General features: G+C 45.7%; 1 protein-coding gene across 1 annotated transcript in view; it reads left to right on the forward strand.

Annotated features, from left to right (window-relative positions):
- The first annotated feature begins 431 nt into the window (after positions 1–431).
- LOC124037458 (synaptotagmin-7-like) overlaps positions 432–19489 on the forward strand; it is a 384787-nt gene continuing 365729 nt past the window's right edge. Inside the window, exon 1 of the mRNA XM_046352188.1 lies at positions 432–722. Coding sequence (XP_046208144.1) covers positions 689–722 — 34 coding nt within the window. The 5' untranslated portion in view covers positions 432–688. The remainder of the gene's footprint in view (positions 723–19489) is intronic.

A 19489-nucleotide genomic window follows, 5' to 3' on the forward strand; every position in this document is an offset into this window, starting at 1 on the left:
ACCCCACTTCAAAACAATAGTATTTTATTTAAATAACCTTTTAACGATGCACAACCACACCATTGAACCATCACTTAAACCCATTAACACCTTGTTTTGTTACCTATGATGTTTTTTTGTTTACAATTGGAATAGCAGCCAGGAGCAGTGACATTTTCTAAATACTAGATATATAATATCTACAAAGATTAAATTGTGTTAGAATAAATCAAAGGTATAAGGAACCATTGGCGACCAGCATATAATCAAAGGCATAAGGAACCATTGGCGAGCAGCATATGAGCGCATTCAGGCATGCTTCCATCCTGGCTTCCATCCCAAGACTCTTTCAGGACCACTCTTTTACTATACCCGCTGTTTCTTCTCTGAGCGTCACCGAGAGAAAGAAAGGAGAAAGAGAGAGAGAGAGAGAGAGAGAGAGAGAGAGAGAGAGAGAGAGAGAGAGAGAGAGAGAGACAGGCTGACAAACTGACTACAGCTACCTGCTGGAAGCGAACGCACTGACTGGGAGGAGGATCGGATATTGAAACACGCACTCTCAACCGTGCAACAAGACAATACAAACAGCTACAACAAAACCCGCAATTAGAGAAGAGTTGTGTGTGTTTTCCAGACGGCAAAGAGGACTAATAATCATCATTACCATTGACCCAACGCCATCAGAAAACCCAGGAGTGAATATATAGCCATGTATTTGAATAGAGAAGAGAACAATAGCAAAGGTAAGACTATTTTAAGAATGTATCCACTCTTTGCGAGGAGCACTCCGTGCCTGACAGTTTCAAGGTGTGTATTTGGGTACGGGAAGACGAGGGTAATAACCCGCACTGTTTTACGATACTGTTATGATCATCGCTGTTATGTGTTGGGGATAAGTTGAGGGTCATTGTCACGGACATCTGTAGGGCATCTTGTAGGCTACACATAACGATCCAGACTGATGTTAATGTGTGTGATTGTAGGGCTCTAGGTCACTCTTCTCATCATATCAGATATCATGTCAGCGTTATTTATAAACTAACCTTCCGTTTTGTCTTCAGTGCGATGATTTCCAAATGTAGGCTAGAATAAGCTACTTGTTGTTAGGCATAGATGGTCTGCCTGCCGACGGATCGTGTCTTTTTGCTATTTTGACACCTATTCACTAGTAAAGGACAACCAAACACAAGGTCACAACAGCATCCACAACGATGACCAAGTGTATCTGTGGAAGAGGCTAGGCTATCTCCTCAGACGCCGACATTTGGCTGAACAGCTACGCGTTATGGATTCGTTTATGAAAGAGAGAGGGGGTGGGGGTGGAAAGAAGGGAGCAATGTCTAGGTGAGGAAGAAGAATAAGAAGAAGGGAAAGAAATAGGCATTTATTAGGAGTAATCTCTCCCACGTGTTTTGGAGGCGTAATGCGTGATTTGCGGGGTGTCCCCCTATCTGGGTCGCGTTCATTCGCTCTGGGGCCGGGAGATAATTACCAGCAACACCTAGACGAGACCTGAAGGTCTGTAGTAGCCTAATAACACCTGCTGCTGCTGGAGGAGGGAGACGGAAGGGGAGAAAGGAGGGGAGGGTGAGGGAATGAGAGAAAGGAGGAGAGGGTGAGGGAAGGAGAGAAAGTAGGAGAGCGAAGGGGGAGGGTGAGGGAAGGAGAGAAAGGAGGAGAGGGTGAGGGAAGGAGAGAAAGTAGGAGAGCGAAGGGGGAGGGTGAGGGAAGGAGAGAAAGGAGGGGAGGGTGAGGGAAGGAGAGAAAGTAGGAGAGAGAGAAAGGAGGAGGGTGAGGGAAGGAGAGAAAGTAGGAGAGAGAGAAAGGAGGGGAGTGTGAGGGAAGGAGAGAAAGTAGGAGAGCGAAGGGGGAGGGTGAGGGAAGGAGAGAAAGGAGGGGAGGGTGAGGGAAGGAGAGAAAGTAGGAGAGAGAGAAAGGAGGAGGGTGAGGGAAGGAGAGAAAGTAGGAGAGAGAGAAAGGAGGGGAGGGTGAGGGAAGGAGAGAAAGTAGGAGAGAGAGAAAGGAGGAGGGTGAGGGAAGGAGAGAAAGGAGGGGAGGGTGAGGGAAGGAGAGAAAGTAGGAGAGAGAGAAAGGAGGAGGGTGAGGGAAGGAGAGAAAGGAGGAGAGAGAGAAAGGAGGGGAGGGTGAGGGAAGGAGAGAAAGTAGGAGAGAGAGAAAGGAGGAGGGTGAGGGAAGGAGAGAAAGGAGGGGAGGGTGAGGGAAGGAGAGAAAGTAGGAGAGAGAGAAAGGAGGAGGGTGAGGGAAGGAGAGAAAGGAGGAGGGGCGTTTTTTTGTTCATTTCCTTTAGACGTTAGATAATGGTCTGGTGCGCTGTGTGACTGATAAGGCCACGATACAACTACCGGTCTATTTATTATGTGTGTGTGTGTGTGAGAGTGTGTGTGTGTTGTAATATCGAGTACAACAACAACTAGTCTACAGACTGAATAAGCTTTTTTGGAAGGTGGAGTAGTAGACAGAAGGAGGTATTACGTCCCAGTATTAGAGTCGGAATATTCCACTACTTCTCAGCCCCGGCTGCACATGCACTGATTCGGGGCTTTTTTTCTCTCACGTGAGCGTGTGGACTTTGACTGGCAGGTTGTTAGTCTGTAATCTGGTAGCCCGGTACGGCCGCGTGCTCTCTGCTCTGGCTTTAAAATTCAACTCGCGTCTCAAGGTGGAGGAGAGAGGAGGGGAGAGAGAGAGAGATGGAGAGGGAGGGAGGGAGTGATTGAGAGGGAGAGAGAGAGAGTACCGAGAGAGAGAGATTGACAGAGAGAGAGAGATTGAGAGGGAGAGAGAGACAGGGAGAGAGATATGGAGTGGGAGAGAGGGTATGGAGAGAGGGAGAGAGGGTATGGAGAGAGGGAGATAGGGTATGGAGAGAGGGAGAGACAGAGAGAGAGATTGAGAGGGAGAGAGATATGGAGAGGGAGAGAGATATATGGAGAGGGAGAGAGAGAGAGAGAGAGAGGAGGAGAGGGAAAGAGTGAGAGTTGTGTGGACCATATCGATGACTAGAAGAGAAGTGGCTGGAGAACAAACGACTTGATCATCTCTCTCTATTCAATTCAAAATGTTTTATTGTCTGTCCAGGAGGGGGGACAAGGCCTGGTGGACCTGGAGAGCAGGGTGACAGAGGTCTGACTCAATGAGGTGTAGAGAGGATACTGAACCTACTGTCTCTCTCTCTCTCTCTCTCTCTCTCTCTCTCTCTCTCTCTCTCTCTCTCTCTCTCTCTCTCTCTCTCTCTCTCTCTCTCTCTCTCTCTCTCTCTCTCTCTCTCTTCTCTCTCTCGCTCTCTCTCTCTCTCTCTCTCTCTCTCTCTCTCTCTCTCTCTCTCTCTCTCTCTCTCTCTCTCTCTCTCTCTCTCTCTCTCTCTCTCTCTCTCTCTCTCTCTCTCTCTCTCAGTCCCTCTCTCTCTCTCTATCTCTCTCCCTCTCTCCCTCCCTCTCTCTATCCCTCTCTGTCCCTCTCTCTCTCTCTCTCTCTGTCCCTCCGTCTCCCTCTCTCTATCCCTCTTTGTCCCTCTCCCTCTCTCTCTGTCCCTCTCCCCCTCTCTCTGTCCCTCTCTCACTCTATCACTCTCTCTCTATGTCCCTCACACTCTCTCTCTCTCTCCCCCTCTCTCTCTCTCTCTCTCTCTCTCTCTCTCTCTCTCTCTCTCTCTCTCTCTCTCTCTCTCTCTCTCTCTCTCTCTCTCTCTCTCTCTCTCTGTCCCTCTCTCCCTCTCTCTCTCTCTCTGTCTCTCAATTCAATTCAATTCAATTCAATTCAATTCAATTCAAGGGGCTTTATTGGCATGGGAAACATATGTTAACATTGCCAAAGCAAGTAAAATAGATCATAAACAAAAGTTAAATAAACAATAAAAAATGTAAAGTAAACATTAAATTCACAAAAGTTCTAAAAGAATAAAGACATTTCAAATGTCATATTATGTCTATATGCAGTGTTGTAACGATGTGCAAATAGTTAAAGTACAAAAGGGAAAATGAATTAACATAAATATAGGTTGTGTTTACAATGGTGTTTGTTCTTCACTGGTTGCCCTTTTCTCGTGGCAACAGGTCACACACATCTTGCTGCTGTGATGGCACACTGTGGTATTTCACCCAGTAGATATGGGTGTTTATCAAAATTGGATTTTTTTTCAAATTCTTTGTGGGTCTGTGTAATCTGAGGGGAATAGGTATCTCTAATATGGTCATACATTGGGCAGGAGGTCCCACTAACTCTCTCTCTCTCTACTGGGGAAATACTTGCAGTCTGTTGTGTTGTTGTCCCTGCCTTCTTGCCCTTTGTGCTGTTACCATGTTGTGTTGCTACCATGTTGTGCTGCTACCATGTTGTGCTGCTACCATGTTGTGTTGCTGCCACGTTGTGTCATTACCGTGCTGCTACCATGTTGTGCTGCTACCATGTTGTGCTGCTACCATGTTGTGCTGCTACAATGTTGTGTTGCTACCATGTTGTGATGCTACCATGTTGTGCTGCTACCATGTTGTGCTGCTACCATGTTGTGTTGCTACCATGTTGTGTTGCTACCATGTTGTGTTGCTACCATGTTGTGTTGCTACCATGTTGTGCTGCTACCATGTTGTGCTGCTACCATGTTGTGTTGCTACCATGTTGTGTTGCCACCATGTTGTGCTGCTACCATGCTGTGCTGCTACCATGTTGTGTTGCTACCATGTTGTGTTGCCACCATGTTGTGCTGCTACCATGTTGTGTTGCTACCATGTTGTGTTGCTACCATGTTGTGCTGCTACCATGTTGTGTTGCTACCATGTTGTGTTGCTACCATGTTGTGTTGCTACCATGTTGTGCTGCTACCATGTTGTGCTGCTACCATGTTGTGTTGCTACCATGTTGTGTTGCTACCATGTTGTGCTGCTACCATGTTGTGTTGCCACCATGTTGTGCTGCTACCATGTTGTGCTGCTACCATGTTGTGTTGCTACCATGTTGCTACCATGTTGCTACCATGTTGTGTTGCTACCATGTTGTGCTGCTACCATGTTGTGCTGCTACCATGTTGTGTTGCTACCATGTTGTGGTGCTACCATGTTGTGCTGCTACCATGTTGTGCTGCTACCATGTTGTGCTGCTACCATGTTGTGTTGCTACCATGTTGTGTTGCTACCATGTTGTGCTGCTACCATGTTGTGTTGCCACCATGTTGTGCTGCTACCATGTTGTGTTGCTACCATGTTGTGCTGCTACCATGTTGTGTTGCTACCATGTTGTGCTGCTACCATGTTGTGTTGCCACCATGTTGTGCTGCTACCATGTTGTGCTGCTACCATGTTGTGCTGCTACCATGTTGTGCTGCTACCATGTTGTCCTGCTACCATGTTGTGCTGCTACCATGTTGTGTTGCTACCATGTTGTGTTGCTACCATGTTGTGCTGCTACCATGTTGTTGCTGCTACCATGTTGTGCTGCTACCATGTTGTGCTGCTACCATGTTGTGTATGTGTTCATGATGATATTTTAATTAAAGAAAGCACTGAACATTGAATACATAACAATCGTGAAGCTAATATAAGAACTGTGCTGACACAAGCAACTAACATAGACAATCACCCACAATGACAAAACAGGCTACCTAAATATGGTTCTCAATCGGAGACAACGACTAACGCCTGCCTCTGATTGAGAACCATATCAGGCCAGACATAGAAACAGACAAGCTAGACATCCAACATAGAATGCCCACTCAGATCACACCCTGACCAAACAAAACATAGAAACATACAAAGCAAACTATGGTCAGGGTGTGACACAGGGTGTGACATTGTTGTCATGTTGTGTTGCTACCATGCTGTGTTGTCATGTGTTGCTGACTTTAGGTCTCTCTTTATGTAGTGTTGTGTTGTCTCTCTTGTCGTGATGTGTGTCGTGTCCTATGTTTATAAATAGTTTTTTATATGTTATATTTATATATATTTTTATTTATTTATTTATTATTATTATATATTTTTTTATCCCAGGACCCGTCCCCACAGGAGGCCTTTTGCCTTTTGGTCATTGTGAATAAGAATTTGTTCTTAACTTACTCGCCTAGTTAAATAAAGGTTACCTACAATAAATCTCGAATAGCAAACCATTCCCTGTATAGCAGTATGGACGCTGGTCAAATGTAAGCAAAAGGGTACCATTTGGAACGCAGGCCTGTCTGCCCGTTTGAAAATTGAATATAGAAATATAGAAATACTTTTTCCAAGGTTTGGCAGCTCTCCAGGATGGCATTGAATTGGCAGATATATTGAATTATATTTTTTATAGGTTATATAACTGGAGATGAGAAATTATTAGTTTTTCAGGGTTGTGAAGCAGTTGGGATAACACAATTGAATTATCTCTTGGCAAACACCTTCACACAAATGTGTGAGAAAAAACTAAAATATTTCTGACAAATATTATTAAACCTTGGAGAAGTGAGAGAATATCAGAAATACAATCCCTGACAAAGCTACAGCTATTCGCCCCCACAGTGACATGCAGCTTGTGTCAGTATTACAGTCAACAAGGCATCTATTGGTATCAGTATTACAGTCAACAAGGCATCTATTGGTATCAGTATTACAGTCAACAAGGCATCTATTGGTGTCAGTATTACAGTCAACACGGTATCTATTGGTATCAGTATTTCAGTCAACAAAAATCCCCTGTCCTCTTGGCCCTAACCCTTGCCTGTCCTCTTGGCCCTAACCCTTGCCTGTCCTCTTGGCCCTAACCCTTGCCTGTCCTCTTGGCCCTAACCCTTGCCTGTCCTCTTGGCCCTAACCCTTGCCTGTCCTCTTGGCCCTAACCCTTGCCTGTCCTCTTGGCCCTAACCCTTGCCTGTCCTCTTGGCCCTAACCCTTGCCTGTCCTCTTGGCCCTAACCCTTGCCTGTCCTCTTGGCCCTAACCCTTGCCTGTCCTCTTGGCCCTAACCCTTGCCTGTCCTCTTGGCCCTAACCCTTGCCTGTCCTCTTGGCCCTAACCCTTGCCTGTCCTCTTGGCCCTAACCCTTGCCTGTCCTCTTGGCCCTAACCCTTGCCTGTCCTCTTGGCCCTAACCCTTGCCTGTCCTCTTGGCCCTAACCCTTGCCTGTCCTCTTGGCCCTAACCCTTGCCTGTCCTCTTGGCCCTAACCCTTGCCTGTCCTCTTGGCCCTAACCCTTGCCTGTCCTCTTGGCCCTAACCCTTGCCTGTCCTCTTGGCCCTAACCCTTGCCTGTCCTCTTGGCCCTAACCCTTGCCTGTCCTCTTGGCCCTAACCCTTGCCTGTCCTCTTGGCCCTAACCCTTGCCTGTCCTCTTGGCCCTAACCCTTGATTGTCATCTTTAACCTAACCCTTGCCTGTCCTCTTGGCCCTAACCCTTGCCTGTCCTCTTGGCCCTAACCCTTGATTGTCATCTTTGACCTAACCCTTGCCTGTCCTCTTGGCCCTAACCCTTGCCTGCCCTCTTGGCCCTAACCCTTGCCTGTCCTCTTGCATATTGTCTGGTTCGGCATCAGCAGTGTGGTGATGGCTCGTCCTGACTTCCTCCAAATTGTTTGACCTTATAGATCTGTAAACATTAATGGGGAAGATAGGGGTTCAATTTCACCTGGCAGAGTTAGGCGGTACACCATATTGCTTTGGTCCACCTAACATATCATCAAAACACACCTTCATATTCTATAGCTACAGTCCACACCTGTTGACTCCTTCATTCTATAGCTACAGTCCACACCTGTTGACTCCTTCATATTCTATAGCTACAGTCCACACCTGTTGACTCCTTCATTCTATAGCTACAGTCCACACCTGTTGACTCCTTCATTCTATAGCTACAGTCCACACCTGTTGACTCCTTCATTCTATAGCTACAGTCCACACCTGTTGACTCCTTCATTCTATAGCTACAGTCCACACCTGTTGACTCCTTCATTCTATAGCTACAGTCCACACCTGTTGACTCCTTCATTCTATAGCTACAGTCCACACCTGTTGACTCCTTCATTCTATAGCTACAGTCCACACCTGTTGACTCCTTCATTCTATAGCTACAGTCCACACCTGTTGACTCCTTCATTCTATAGCTACAGTCCACACCTGTTGACTCCTTCATTCTATAGCTACAGTCCACACCTGTTGACTCCTTCATTCTATAGCTACAGTCCACACCTGTTGACTCCATTCTATAGCTACAGTCCACACCTGTTGACTCCATTCTATAGCTACAGTCCACACCTGTTGACTCCATTCTATAGCTACAGTCCACACCTGTTGACTCCATTCTATAGCTACAGTCCACACCTGTTGACTCCTTCATTCTATAGCTACAGTCCACACCTGTTGACTCCTTCATTCTATAGCTACAGTCCACACCTGTTGACTCCTTCATTCTATAGCTACAGTCCACACCTGTTAACTCCTTCATTCTATAGCTACAGTCCACACCTGTTGACTCCTTCATTCTATAGCTACATTCCACACCTGTTGACTCCTTCATTCTATAGCTACAGTCCACACCTGTTGACTCCTTCATTCTATAGCTACAGTCCACACCTGTTGACTCCATTCTATAGCTACAGTCCACACCTGTTGACTCCTTCATTCTATAGCTACAGTCCACACCTGTTGACTCCTTCATTCTATAGCTACAGTCCACACCTGTTGACTCCTTCATTCTATAGCTACAGTCCACACCTGTTGACTCCTTCATTCTATAGCTACAGTCCACACCTGTTGACTCCTTCATTCTATAGCTACAGTCCACACCTGTTGACTCCTTCATTCTATAGCTACAGTCCACACCTGTTGACTCCTTCATTCTATAGCTACAGTCCACACCTGTTGACTCCTTCATTCTATAGCTACAGTCCACACCTGTTGACTCCTTCATTCTATAGCTACAGTCCACACCTGTTGACTCCTTCATTCTATAGCTACAGTCCACACCTGTTGACTCCTTCATTCTATAGCTACAGTCCACACCTGTTGACTCCTTCATTCTAGGGCCCTCAAAAGGAGTGCACTAGGGAATAGGGTGCCATTTGAGATATAGGGTGCCATTTGAGATATAACCTTGGTCAAAAGTAGTGCACTAGATAATAGGGTGCCATTTGAGATATAACCTTGGTCAAAAGTAGTGCACTAGTGACACAGCCCACAGTGATCCCTACTGACCAGAGCAGAGAGCACAAGGTGAAAAACCATCTTTATGGATTTCAAACCAAACATTTAATATTTCACAGTAATGGCATTTGTCTCCCAGGCAGAGTTATGATGATTCTTGGTACAAACCGATACATCCCTGAACCTGCTGAAGGAATGAAAAGGATCCTGGGAAGGCTGTTTAGGATCTGTGATATGGTGTGAAGAGTAGCGTCGGCCAGAGAATGGGAGGGTTCATCACCTCTCTGTCATTGTTGCCCTGCCGGGGGAAATTGATGATGTCCTGCTCTTCATGGTTAATTCACTCATTTGGAATTGGAAATGATTTGTGGGATTGTTGCTGGTGTTGCTGCTGAGGCGTGGGTCTAATGTCCATGTCTGTTTGGAAGATGAATGGGGGGGTGCGAAAGATGGCAAAGCTATGAATATGAGCTTTTTATTCAATCAGTGTACATGTCTGTGGATACAGAGCTTCTATCTGGGGGATTACTATAGATGTCTAAAGATGTCTTACTAATGCCCTGGGACCTAATAACGACTTATAGAAAAAGCCTTTACATACTGTATCAGCTTCTCTGGTCCAGAGCCATATATTTAGAGAGTTAGGCCGTAGGTCACTCCAGAGCCATATATTTAGAGAGTTAGGCCGTAGGTCACTCCAGAGCCATATATTTAGAGAGTTAGGCCGTAGGTCACTCCAGAGCCATATATTTAGAGAGTTAGGCCGTAGGTCACTCCAGAGCCATATATTTAGAGAGTTAGGCTATAGGTCACTCCAGAGCCATATATTTAGAGAGTTAGGCTATAGGTCACTCCAGAGCCATATATTTAGAGAGTTAGGCCGTAGGTCACTCCAGAGCCATATATTTAGAGAGTTAGGCCGTAGGTCACTCCAGAGCCATATATTTAGAGAGTTGGGCCGTAGGTCACTCCAGAGCCATATATTTAGAGAGTTAGGCTATAGGTCACTCCAGAGCCATATATTTAGAGAGTTAGGCCATATATTTAGTAGGTCACTCCAGAGCCATATATTTAGAGAGTTAGGCCGTAGGTCACTCCAGAGCCATATATTTAGAGAGTTAGGCCGTAGGTCACTCCAGAGCCATATATTTAGAGAGTTAGGCTATAGGTCACTCCAGAGCCATATATTTAGAGAGTTAGGCCATATATTTAGAGGGTTAGGGTAGGTCACTCCAGAGCCATATATTTAGAGAGTTAGTCCGTAGGTCACTCTAGAGCCATATATTTAGAGAGGGTTAGGCCGTATAGGTCACTCCAGAGCCATATATTTAGAGAGTTAGGCCGTAGGTCACTCCAGAGCCATATATTTAGAGAGTTGGGCCGTTAGGTCACTCCAGAGCCATATATTTAGAGAGTTGGGAGGGTTAGGTCACTCCAGAGCCATATATTTAGTTAGAGTCAGGCTATTTAGGTCACTCCAGAGCCATATATTTAGAGAGTTAGCAGAACATATATTTAGATAGTTAGGCTATAGGTCACTCCAGAGCCATATATTTAGAGAGTTGGGTCGTAGGTCACTCCAGAGCCATATATTTAGAGAGTTAGGTCACTCCAGCCATATATTTAGAGGGTTAGGGTATAGGTCACTCCAGAGCCATATATTTAGAGAGTTAGGGGGTCGTAGGTCACTCCAGAACCATATATTTAGAGAGTTGGGCCGTAGGTCACTCCAGAGCCATATATTTAAAGAGTTGGGTCGTAGGTCACTCCAGAGCCATATATTTAGAGAGTTGGGCCATATATTTAGAGAGTTAGGTCACTCCAGAGCCATATATTTAAAGAGTTGGGTCGTAGGTTACTCCAGAGCCATATATTTAGAGAGTTGGGCTATTTAGGTCACTCCAGACCGTATATTTAGAGAGGTTAGACATATATTTATAGGTCACTCCAGAGCCATATATTTAGAGAGTTCCAGGCATATATTTAGGTCACTCCAGAGCCATATATTTAGAGAGTTAGGCTATAGGTCACTCCAGAGCCATATATTTAGAGAGTTTGGGTATAGGTCACTCCAGAGCTATATATTTAGAGGGTTAGGCTATAGGTCACTCCAGACCGTATATTTAGAGAGTTAGGCTATAGGTCACTCCAGAACATATATTTAGAGGGTTAGGGTATAGGTCACTCCAGAGACATATATTTAGATAGTTAGGGTATGGGTCACTCCAGAACCATATATTTAGAGTGTTAGGGTATAGGTCACTCCAGAGCCATATATTTAGATAGTTAGGGTATGGGTCACTCCAGAACCATATTTATTTATAGTCACTCCAGGTTAGGGTATAGGTCACTCCAGAGCCATATATTTAGATAGTTAGGGTATGGGTCACTCCAGAACCATATATTTAGAGGGTTAGGGTATAGGTCACTCCAGAGCCATATATTTAGATAGTTAGGGTATGGGTCACTCCAGAACCATATATTTAGATAGTTAGGGTATAGGTCACTCCAGAGACATATATTTAGATAGTTAGGGTATAGGTCACTCCAGAATCATATATTTAGAGGGTTAGGGTATAGGTCACTCCAGAGACATATATTTAGAGGGTTAGGGTATAGGTCACTCCAGAGACATATATTTAGATAGTTAGGGTATAGGTCACTCCAGAACCATATATTTAGAGGGTTAGGGTATAGGTCACTCCAGAGCCATATATTTAGATAGTTAGGGTATGGGTCACTCCAGAATCATATATTTAGAGGGTTAGGGTATAGGTCACTCCAGAGACATATATTTAGAGGGTTAGGGTATGGGTCACTCCAGAGACATATATTTAGATAGTTAGGGTATAGGTCACTCCAGAACATATATTTAGAGGGTTAGGGTATGGGTCACTCCAGAACCATATATTTAGAGGGTTAGGGTATAGGTCACTCCAGAGACATATATTTAGATAGTTAGGGTATAGGTCACTCCAGAGACATATGTTTAGAGGGTTAGGGTATGGGTCACTCCAGAGACATATATTTAGAGGGTTAGGGTATGGGTCACTCCAGAGACATATATTTAGATAGTTAGGGTATAGGTCACTCCAGAACATATATTTAGAGGGTTAGGGGTATGGGTCACTCCAGAACCATATTTAGATTTAGAGGGTTAGGGGGTATGGGTCACTCCAGAACATATATTTAGAGGGTTAGGGTATAGGTCACTCCAGAGACATATGTTTAGAGGGAGTTAGGACAAGTTTTAAAATGTTGAATAATGCAGACATCTCATTGTCCTGACTCTCCAAAGGGCGATGCCATCTTGCAACCTTGGGACGTCCAAACACTAAACCTTTTGCATTTAACTTCAATAGTGTGATGTCAGATTTGGGACGTCCCACAGATCCCGTTTAGACTTTACCACTCTTTAAATACATGACCAAATATATATCTTTTTATAACTAAACCAAGATAGACCACACCCTGTTGTTTCCAATGGGAACAAACGAGTCGTAGTGGGCATAGCCAATCACCAACTAGCAGTATCCTATTGTCCCGTTCCTGGGTGGCCTAGTGGATAGAGCGTTGGACTAGTAACTGGAAGGTTGCAAGTTCAAACCCCTGAGCTGACAAGGTACAAATCTGGCATTCTGCCCCTGAACAGGCAGTTAACCCACTATTCCTAGGCTGTCATTGAAAATAAGAATTTGTTCTTAACTGACTTGCCTAGTTAAATAAAGGTAAATAGAAATCTGCATATTTCCGTTAGGGAACAGCTACTCTGTGAGGTGTGCTTGTGAAATTATTTTCCTTCGCACTCCTTCAAAAACAACGTGATTTATTACAACTTTGGCAAATTGTAAAGTCTTCAAAACTTATTCTACTCTGTTCTTAACAGGTTCTAGTTTTGGGAACAGAAAAATGTATTGAGATCAAATGTTGTGATGAGACAATGTGCAGAACGGTGAGTCAACATCCATCTTCTCCCACTTCCGGCCACTGGGCTTCCTCTCATTACCATATCTTGTTGTGAGTGGAAACGCCAAGCCGGATGCTTCACATTCATACGTCCGATTAAATATCTATCTCATTGTTGTGTCGGTGACATTACTCTGGGTCAGTCTACTTGACGACCACGCTGTCATTTACAGCCCCAGTTTATGTCTCCAGTCCTTAATCAATCAGAGAGACAAACGGTTCAACACTGTGATTTATTATTAAACTGTGGGGAGAGTCTCAGGATGTATCTCAAATGGCACCCTATTCCCTGATGTAGTGCACTACTTTAGACCAGAGCCCTGTGGGCCTTTGTCAAAAGTAGTGCACAATGGAAAATAGTGCATTTAGGGACCTAGTCCCTAGTGGAAGGATACAGAGAGAGAAAGGGCAATAAATGCAGTCCCTAGTGGAAGGATACATAACTGGGGATTTGTGAGCAGACTAATCACATATTGAAATGGAAGATAACTGTGTAGAAAGAACGAGAGGAGTTTTTACTTCATGCAGACAAATATAACGTGAATAAAACAAGACTATGTAGGATAACTAATCCAGAGTGACTCACAGTCCAGTTACAGTTGAATGATTTACAGTACAGTGATTTACAGCACAGTGATTTACAGTACAGAGATTTACAGTACAGTGATTTACAGCACAGTAATTTACAGCACAGTGATTTACAGTACAGAGATTTACAGTACAGAGATTTACAGCACAGTGATTTACAGCACAGTAATTTACAGCACAGTGATTTACAGTCGTGTGATTCACAGCACAGTGATTTACAGTTGTGTGATTCACAGCTCAGTGATTTACAGGACAGTGATTTACAGCACAGTGATTTACAGTACAGTAATTGCATATTGATTTACAGTACAGTAAGTCGTATTGATTTACAGTACAGTAATTGCGTATTGAACTAGCTCTTGGTTACTGGCCCAATGTTAATTAGGATACCTGCCGCCTTTCCTCTTGGAATGGTACAGTGATTTGGAATGGTACATTGGGATGTTCCTCTTGGAATGGTACATTGGGGTGATTTGGAATGGTACATTGGGATGTTCCTCTTGGAATGGTACATTGGGGTGTTCCTCTTGGAATGGTACATTGGGATGTTCCTCTTGGAATGGTACATTGGGGTGTTCCTCTTGGAATTACATTGGGATGTTCCTCTTGGAATGGTACATTGGGTGTTCCTCTTGGAATGGTACATTGGGGTGTTCCTCTTGGAATGGTACATTGGGGTGTTCCTCTTGGAATGGTACATTGGGGTGTTCCTCTTGGAATGGTACATTGGGATGTTCCTCTTGGAATGGTACATTGGGGTGTTCCTCTTGGAATGGTACATTGGGGTGTTCCTCTTGGAATGGTACATTGGGATGTTCCTCTTGTTGTTTGCCCCTTAAAAACATGTTTTTATATATTAATGAGAATGATAATTTACGATAAAACTGTCAATTAACTGAGAAATAAAAGGCTACGGGCAAAGCCTGTCGATCTACAAAGACAATATTTATATTTCAAGATTTTATAAATGTCCTTGTCTTCAGTCTAATATAGTGTTTACCTACAGGATGATGATGATCAATCCCATCAGGCTGTGTAGTGAGAGGTCTCTTCACTGTCAATCCCAACATGCTGTGTAGTGAGAGGTCTCTTCACTGTCAATCCCATCAGGCTGTGTAGTGAGAGGTCTCTTCACTGTCAATCCCAACATGCTGTGTAGTGAGAGGTCTCTTCACTATCAATCCCATCATGCTGTGTAGTGAGAGGTCTCTTCACTGTCAATCCCAACATGCTGTGTAGTGAGAGGTCTCTTCACTGTCAATCCCATCAGGCTGTGTAGTGAGAGGTCTCTTCACTGTCAATCCCATCAGGCTGTGTAGTGAGAGGTCTCTTCACTGTCAATCCCAACATGCTGTGTAGTGAGAGGCTTAACCATTCTGCCTGGATGACATCCTCTCAAGCATGGGGCTGATATAGTTATTATATGATGTGCTGCTTCTCTCTGTCTCTCTCTCTCTTTCTCTCTCTCTCCTCCCCTTTCTCTCTCTCGCTCCCTCTCTATCTTTCTTTCTCTCTACTCCCCCCCTCTCTCTCTTCCTCAAATAGGACCCCCCTCTCTCTCTTGTTCTCTCTATCCCTCTCTTTCTCTCTCTCTCCCCCTCTCTCTCTCTCCCCTCTACTTCCCTTCCTCTCTCTCTTTCTCTCACTTGCTCTCTCACTTTCTCTCTCCCCTCTCTCTCTTGTTCTCTCTATCTCTCTCTCCCCACTCTCTCTCTTTCTATCTCTTGCTCTCTCCCCTCTCTCTCCCTCTCTCTCTCTGCTGACAGAGAGGAGGAGAGGAGGGGGAGGTATTTACCTCACTTGTCATTGAAGTGGAGAGGAGAGGGGTACTATTGAAGAGGAGAGGAGAGGAGAGGAGGAGAGGAGAGAGGTACTGTTGAAGAGTAGAGGAGGAGGAGAGGAGAGAGGTACTGTTGAAGAGTAGAGGAGGAGGAGAGGAGAGAGGTACTGTTGAAGAGGAGAGGAGAGAGGAGAGGAGAGTGGGTACTGTTGAAGAGGAGAGGAGGAGGAGAGGAGAGAGTTACTGTTGAAGAGGAGAGGAGGAGGAGAGGAGAGGGGTACTGTTGAAGAGGAGAGGAGGAGGAGAGGAGAGGGGTACTGTTGAAGAGGAGAGGAGAGAGGTACTGTTGAAGAGGAGGAGGAGAGAGGAGAGGAGGAGAGGAGAGGAGAGGAGAGGAGAGGAGAGGAGAGGAGAGGAGAGGAGAGGAGAGGAGAGGAGAGGAGAGAGGTACTGTTGAAGAGGAGAGGAGGAGGAGAGGAGAGAGGTACTGTTGAAGAGGAGAGGAGAGAGGAGAGGAGAGGAGAGGGAGAGGAGAGGAGAGGAGAGGAGAGGAGAGGAGAGGAGAGGAGAGGAGAGGAGAGGAGAGGAGAGGAGAGGAGAGGAGAGGAGGAGGAGAGGAGAGGAGAGGAGGAGGAGAGGAGATAGGTACTGTTGAAGAGGAGAGGAGAGGAGAGGAGAGGAGAGGAGAGGAGAGGAGAGGAGAGAGAGAGAGAGAGGAGAGGAGAGGGAGGAGAGGAGAGGAGAGGAGAGGAGAGGAGAGGAGAGGAGAGGAGAGGAGAGGAGAGGAGAGGAGATAGGTACTGTTGAAGAGGAGAGGAGAGGGGTACTGTTGAAGAGGAGAGGAGGAGGAGAGGAGAGAGGTACTGTTGAAGAGGAGAGGAGGAGGGGAGGAGAGAGGTACTGTTGAAGAGGAGAGGAGGAGTAGAGGAGAGGGGTACTGTTGAAGAGGAGAGGAGGAGAGGAGAGAGGTACTGTTGGAGAGGAGAGGAGAGGAGGAGGAGAGGAGGAGGAGAGGAGATAGGTACTGTTGAAGAGGAGAGGAGAGGGGTACTGTTGAAGAGGAGAGGAGGAGGAGAGGAGAGAGGTACTGTTGAAGAGGAGAGGAGGAGGGGAGGAGAGAGGTACTGTTGAAGAGGAGAGGAGGAGGAGAGGAGAGGGGTACTGTTGAAGAGGAGAGGAGGAGAGGAGAGAGGTACTGTTGAAGAGGAGAGGAGAGGAGAGGAGAGGAGAGGAGAGGAGAGGAGAGGAGAGGAGAGGAGAGGAGAGGAGAGGAGAGGAGAGGGAGGAGGAGAGGAGAGGAGGAGGAGAGGAGATAGGTACTGTTGAAGAGGAGAGGAGAGGAGAGGAGAGGAGAGGAGAGGAGAGGAGAGGAGAGGAGAGGAGAGGAGAGGAGAGGAGAGGAGAGGAGAGGAGAGGAGAGGAGAGGAGAGGAGAGGAGAGGAGAGGAGATAGGTACTGTTGAAGAGGAGAGGAGAGGGGTACTGTTGAAGAGGAGAGGAGGAGGAGAGGAGAGAGGTACTGTTGAAGAGGAGAGGAGGAGGGGAGGAGAGAGGTACTGTTGAAGAGGAGAGGAGGAGTAGAGGAGAGGGGTACTGTTGAAGAGGAGAGGAGGAGAGGAGAGAGGTACTGTTGGAGAGGAGAGGAGAGGAGGAGGAGAGGAGGAGGAGAGGAGATAGGTACTGTTGAAGAGGAGAGGAGAGGGGTACTGTTGAAGAGGAGAGGAGGAGGAGAGGAGAGAGGTACTGTTGAAGAGGAGAGGAGGAGGGGAGGAGAGAGGTACTGTTGAAGAGGAGAGGAGGAGGAGAGGAGAGGGGTATTGTTGAAGAGGAGAGGAGGAGAGGAGAGAGGTACTGTTGAAGAGGAGAGGAGGAGGAGAGGAGAGAGGTACTGTTGGATAGGAGAGGAGGAGGAGAGGAGAGAGGTACTGTTGAAGAGGAGAGGAGGAGGAGAGGAGAGGGGTACTGTTGAAGAGGAGAGGAGGAGGAGAGGAGAGAGGTACTGTTGAAGAGGAGAGGAGGAGGAGAGGAGAGAGGTACTGTTGAAGAGCAGAGGAGAGGAGAGGAGAGGGGTACTGTTGAAGAGGAGAGGAGGAGGAGAGGAGAGAGGTACTGTTGAAGAGGAGAGGAGAGGGGTACTGTTGAAGAGGAGAGGAGAGAGGAGAGGAGAGGGGTACTGTTGAAGAGGAGAGGAGGAGGAGAGGAGAGGGGTACTGTTGAAGAGGAGAGGAGGAGGAGAGGAGAGAGGAGAGAGGTACTGTTGAAGAGGAGAGGAGGAGGAGAGGAGAGAGGAGAGAAGGCCCTGAACGAGCCCTGGACTAGCCTGTCAAGGTCACACAGAGGAGAGAAGGCCCTGAACGAGCCCTGGACTAGCCTGTCAAGGTCACACAGAGGAGAGAAGGCCCTGAACGAGCCCTGGACTAGCCTGTCAAGGTCACACAGAGGAGAGAAGGCCCTGAACGAGCCCTGGACTAGCCTGTCAAGGTCACACAGAGGAGAGAAGGCCCTGAACGAGCCCTGGACTAGCCTGTCAAGGTCACACAGAGGAGAGAAGGCCCTGGACGAGCCTGTCAAGGTCACACAGAGGAGAGAAAGCCGGGCATGTGTGTGTGTGTATTATTTTAATACATTTTTTCATCAAGTGAGGACAAATGCTCGCCTGCTTCCCTTCAATGCTACGGGAGGCAGCAATGTCATACAGTGCCTTGCAAAAGTATTCATCCCCCTTGGTGTTTTTCCTGTTTTGTTGCATTACAACCTGTAATTTAAATATGTTTTATTTGGATTTCCTGTAATGGACATACACAAAATAGTCCAAATTGGTAAAGTGAAATGAAAAAAATATCTTCTTTCAAAAAATGTAAAAAAATTGAAAATGGAAAAGTGTTGGGTGCCTATGTATTCACCCCCTTTGCTATGAAGACCCTAAATAAGATCTGGTGCAGCCAATTACCTTCAGAAGTCACATAATTAGTTAAATAAAGTCCACCTGTGTACAATCTAAGTGTCACATGATCTCAGTATATATACACCTGTTCTGAAAGGCCCCAGAGTCTGCAACACCACCAAGCAAGGGGCACCATGAAGACCAAGGAGCTCTCCAAACAGGTCAGGGACAAAGTGGTGAAGTACAGATCAGGGTTGGTATTAACATTGAGGTAGTTACTGAGACCAAGTGTTGAGGTGGATTTGAACAGTCGATGGAGGTTTCTTTCACGTCTTATCTTACAGTTGAAGAAGATAATTGTATAACACTCTGTGTAGAAAAACATGTAGTATTTGCAATCCCATGACAATTTAATTATTTTTTTTTTTTTTACATTTACTGCCAACCATAGTTTTACCGTATTTTGTTGATAAATACAGCTGTTCAAACCTCCAGGTTGGGGTCTTTGTCTTTGTACAGAGAGGATAAATACAGCTGTTCACACCTGTAATCTGGCTTCCAGGTTGGGGTCTTTGTACAGAGAGGATAAATACAGCTGTTCACACCTGTACTCTGGCTTCCAGGTTGGGGTCTTTGAGGATAAATATATATAGAAAAACAACTATTCTCTATTATTAATTACTCTACCAGTCTTCTACGAAATCATGTTAAATTATTGCCCGGCAGATTGTGGTGAGGTGTACATAGATGTGAATATGTACTAAGACAGTATAGTCCTAGTTTGGATCATAACTTAAGGATTTCAGTACAAAGTGAAATCCACTATAAATATTAGGACCTTGAAAACGCTATAGCTATATTTTGGACAAAACTAAAATAAATAATAATAAAATACAATATAATTATGTAAGCCAATTGAACTGCCGTGAGAGAGAGAGAGAGAGAGACGGAGACAGAGAGAGACAGAGAGAGAGAGAGACAGAGGGAGAGAGACAGAGAGAGAGAGACAGAGGGAGAGAGACAGAGAGAGAGACAGAGGGAGAGAGACAGAGAGAGCGAGACAGAGGGAGAGAGACAGAGAGAGAGAGACAGAGGGAGAGAGACAGAGAGAGAGAGACAGAGGAGAGACAGAGAGAGAGACAGAGGGAGAGAGACAGAGAGAGAGAGACAGAGAGA

This window comes from Oncorhynchus gorbuscha, linkage group LG06 (assembly GCF_021184085.1).
Source record: "Oncorhynchus gorbuscha isolate QuinsamMale2020 ecotype Even-year linkage group LG06, OgorEven_v1.0, whole genome shotgun sequence".
In the NCBI taxonomy this organism is placed as follows: Eukaryota; Metazoa; Chordata; class Actinopteri; order Salmoniformes; family Salmonidae; genus Oncorhynchus; species Oncorhynchus gorbuscha.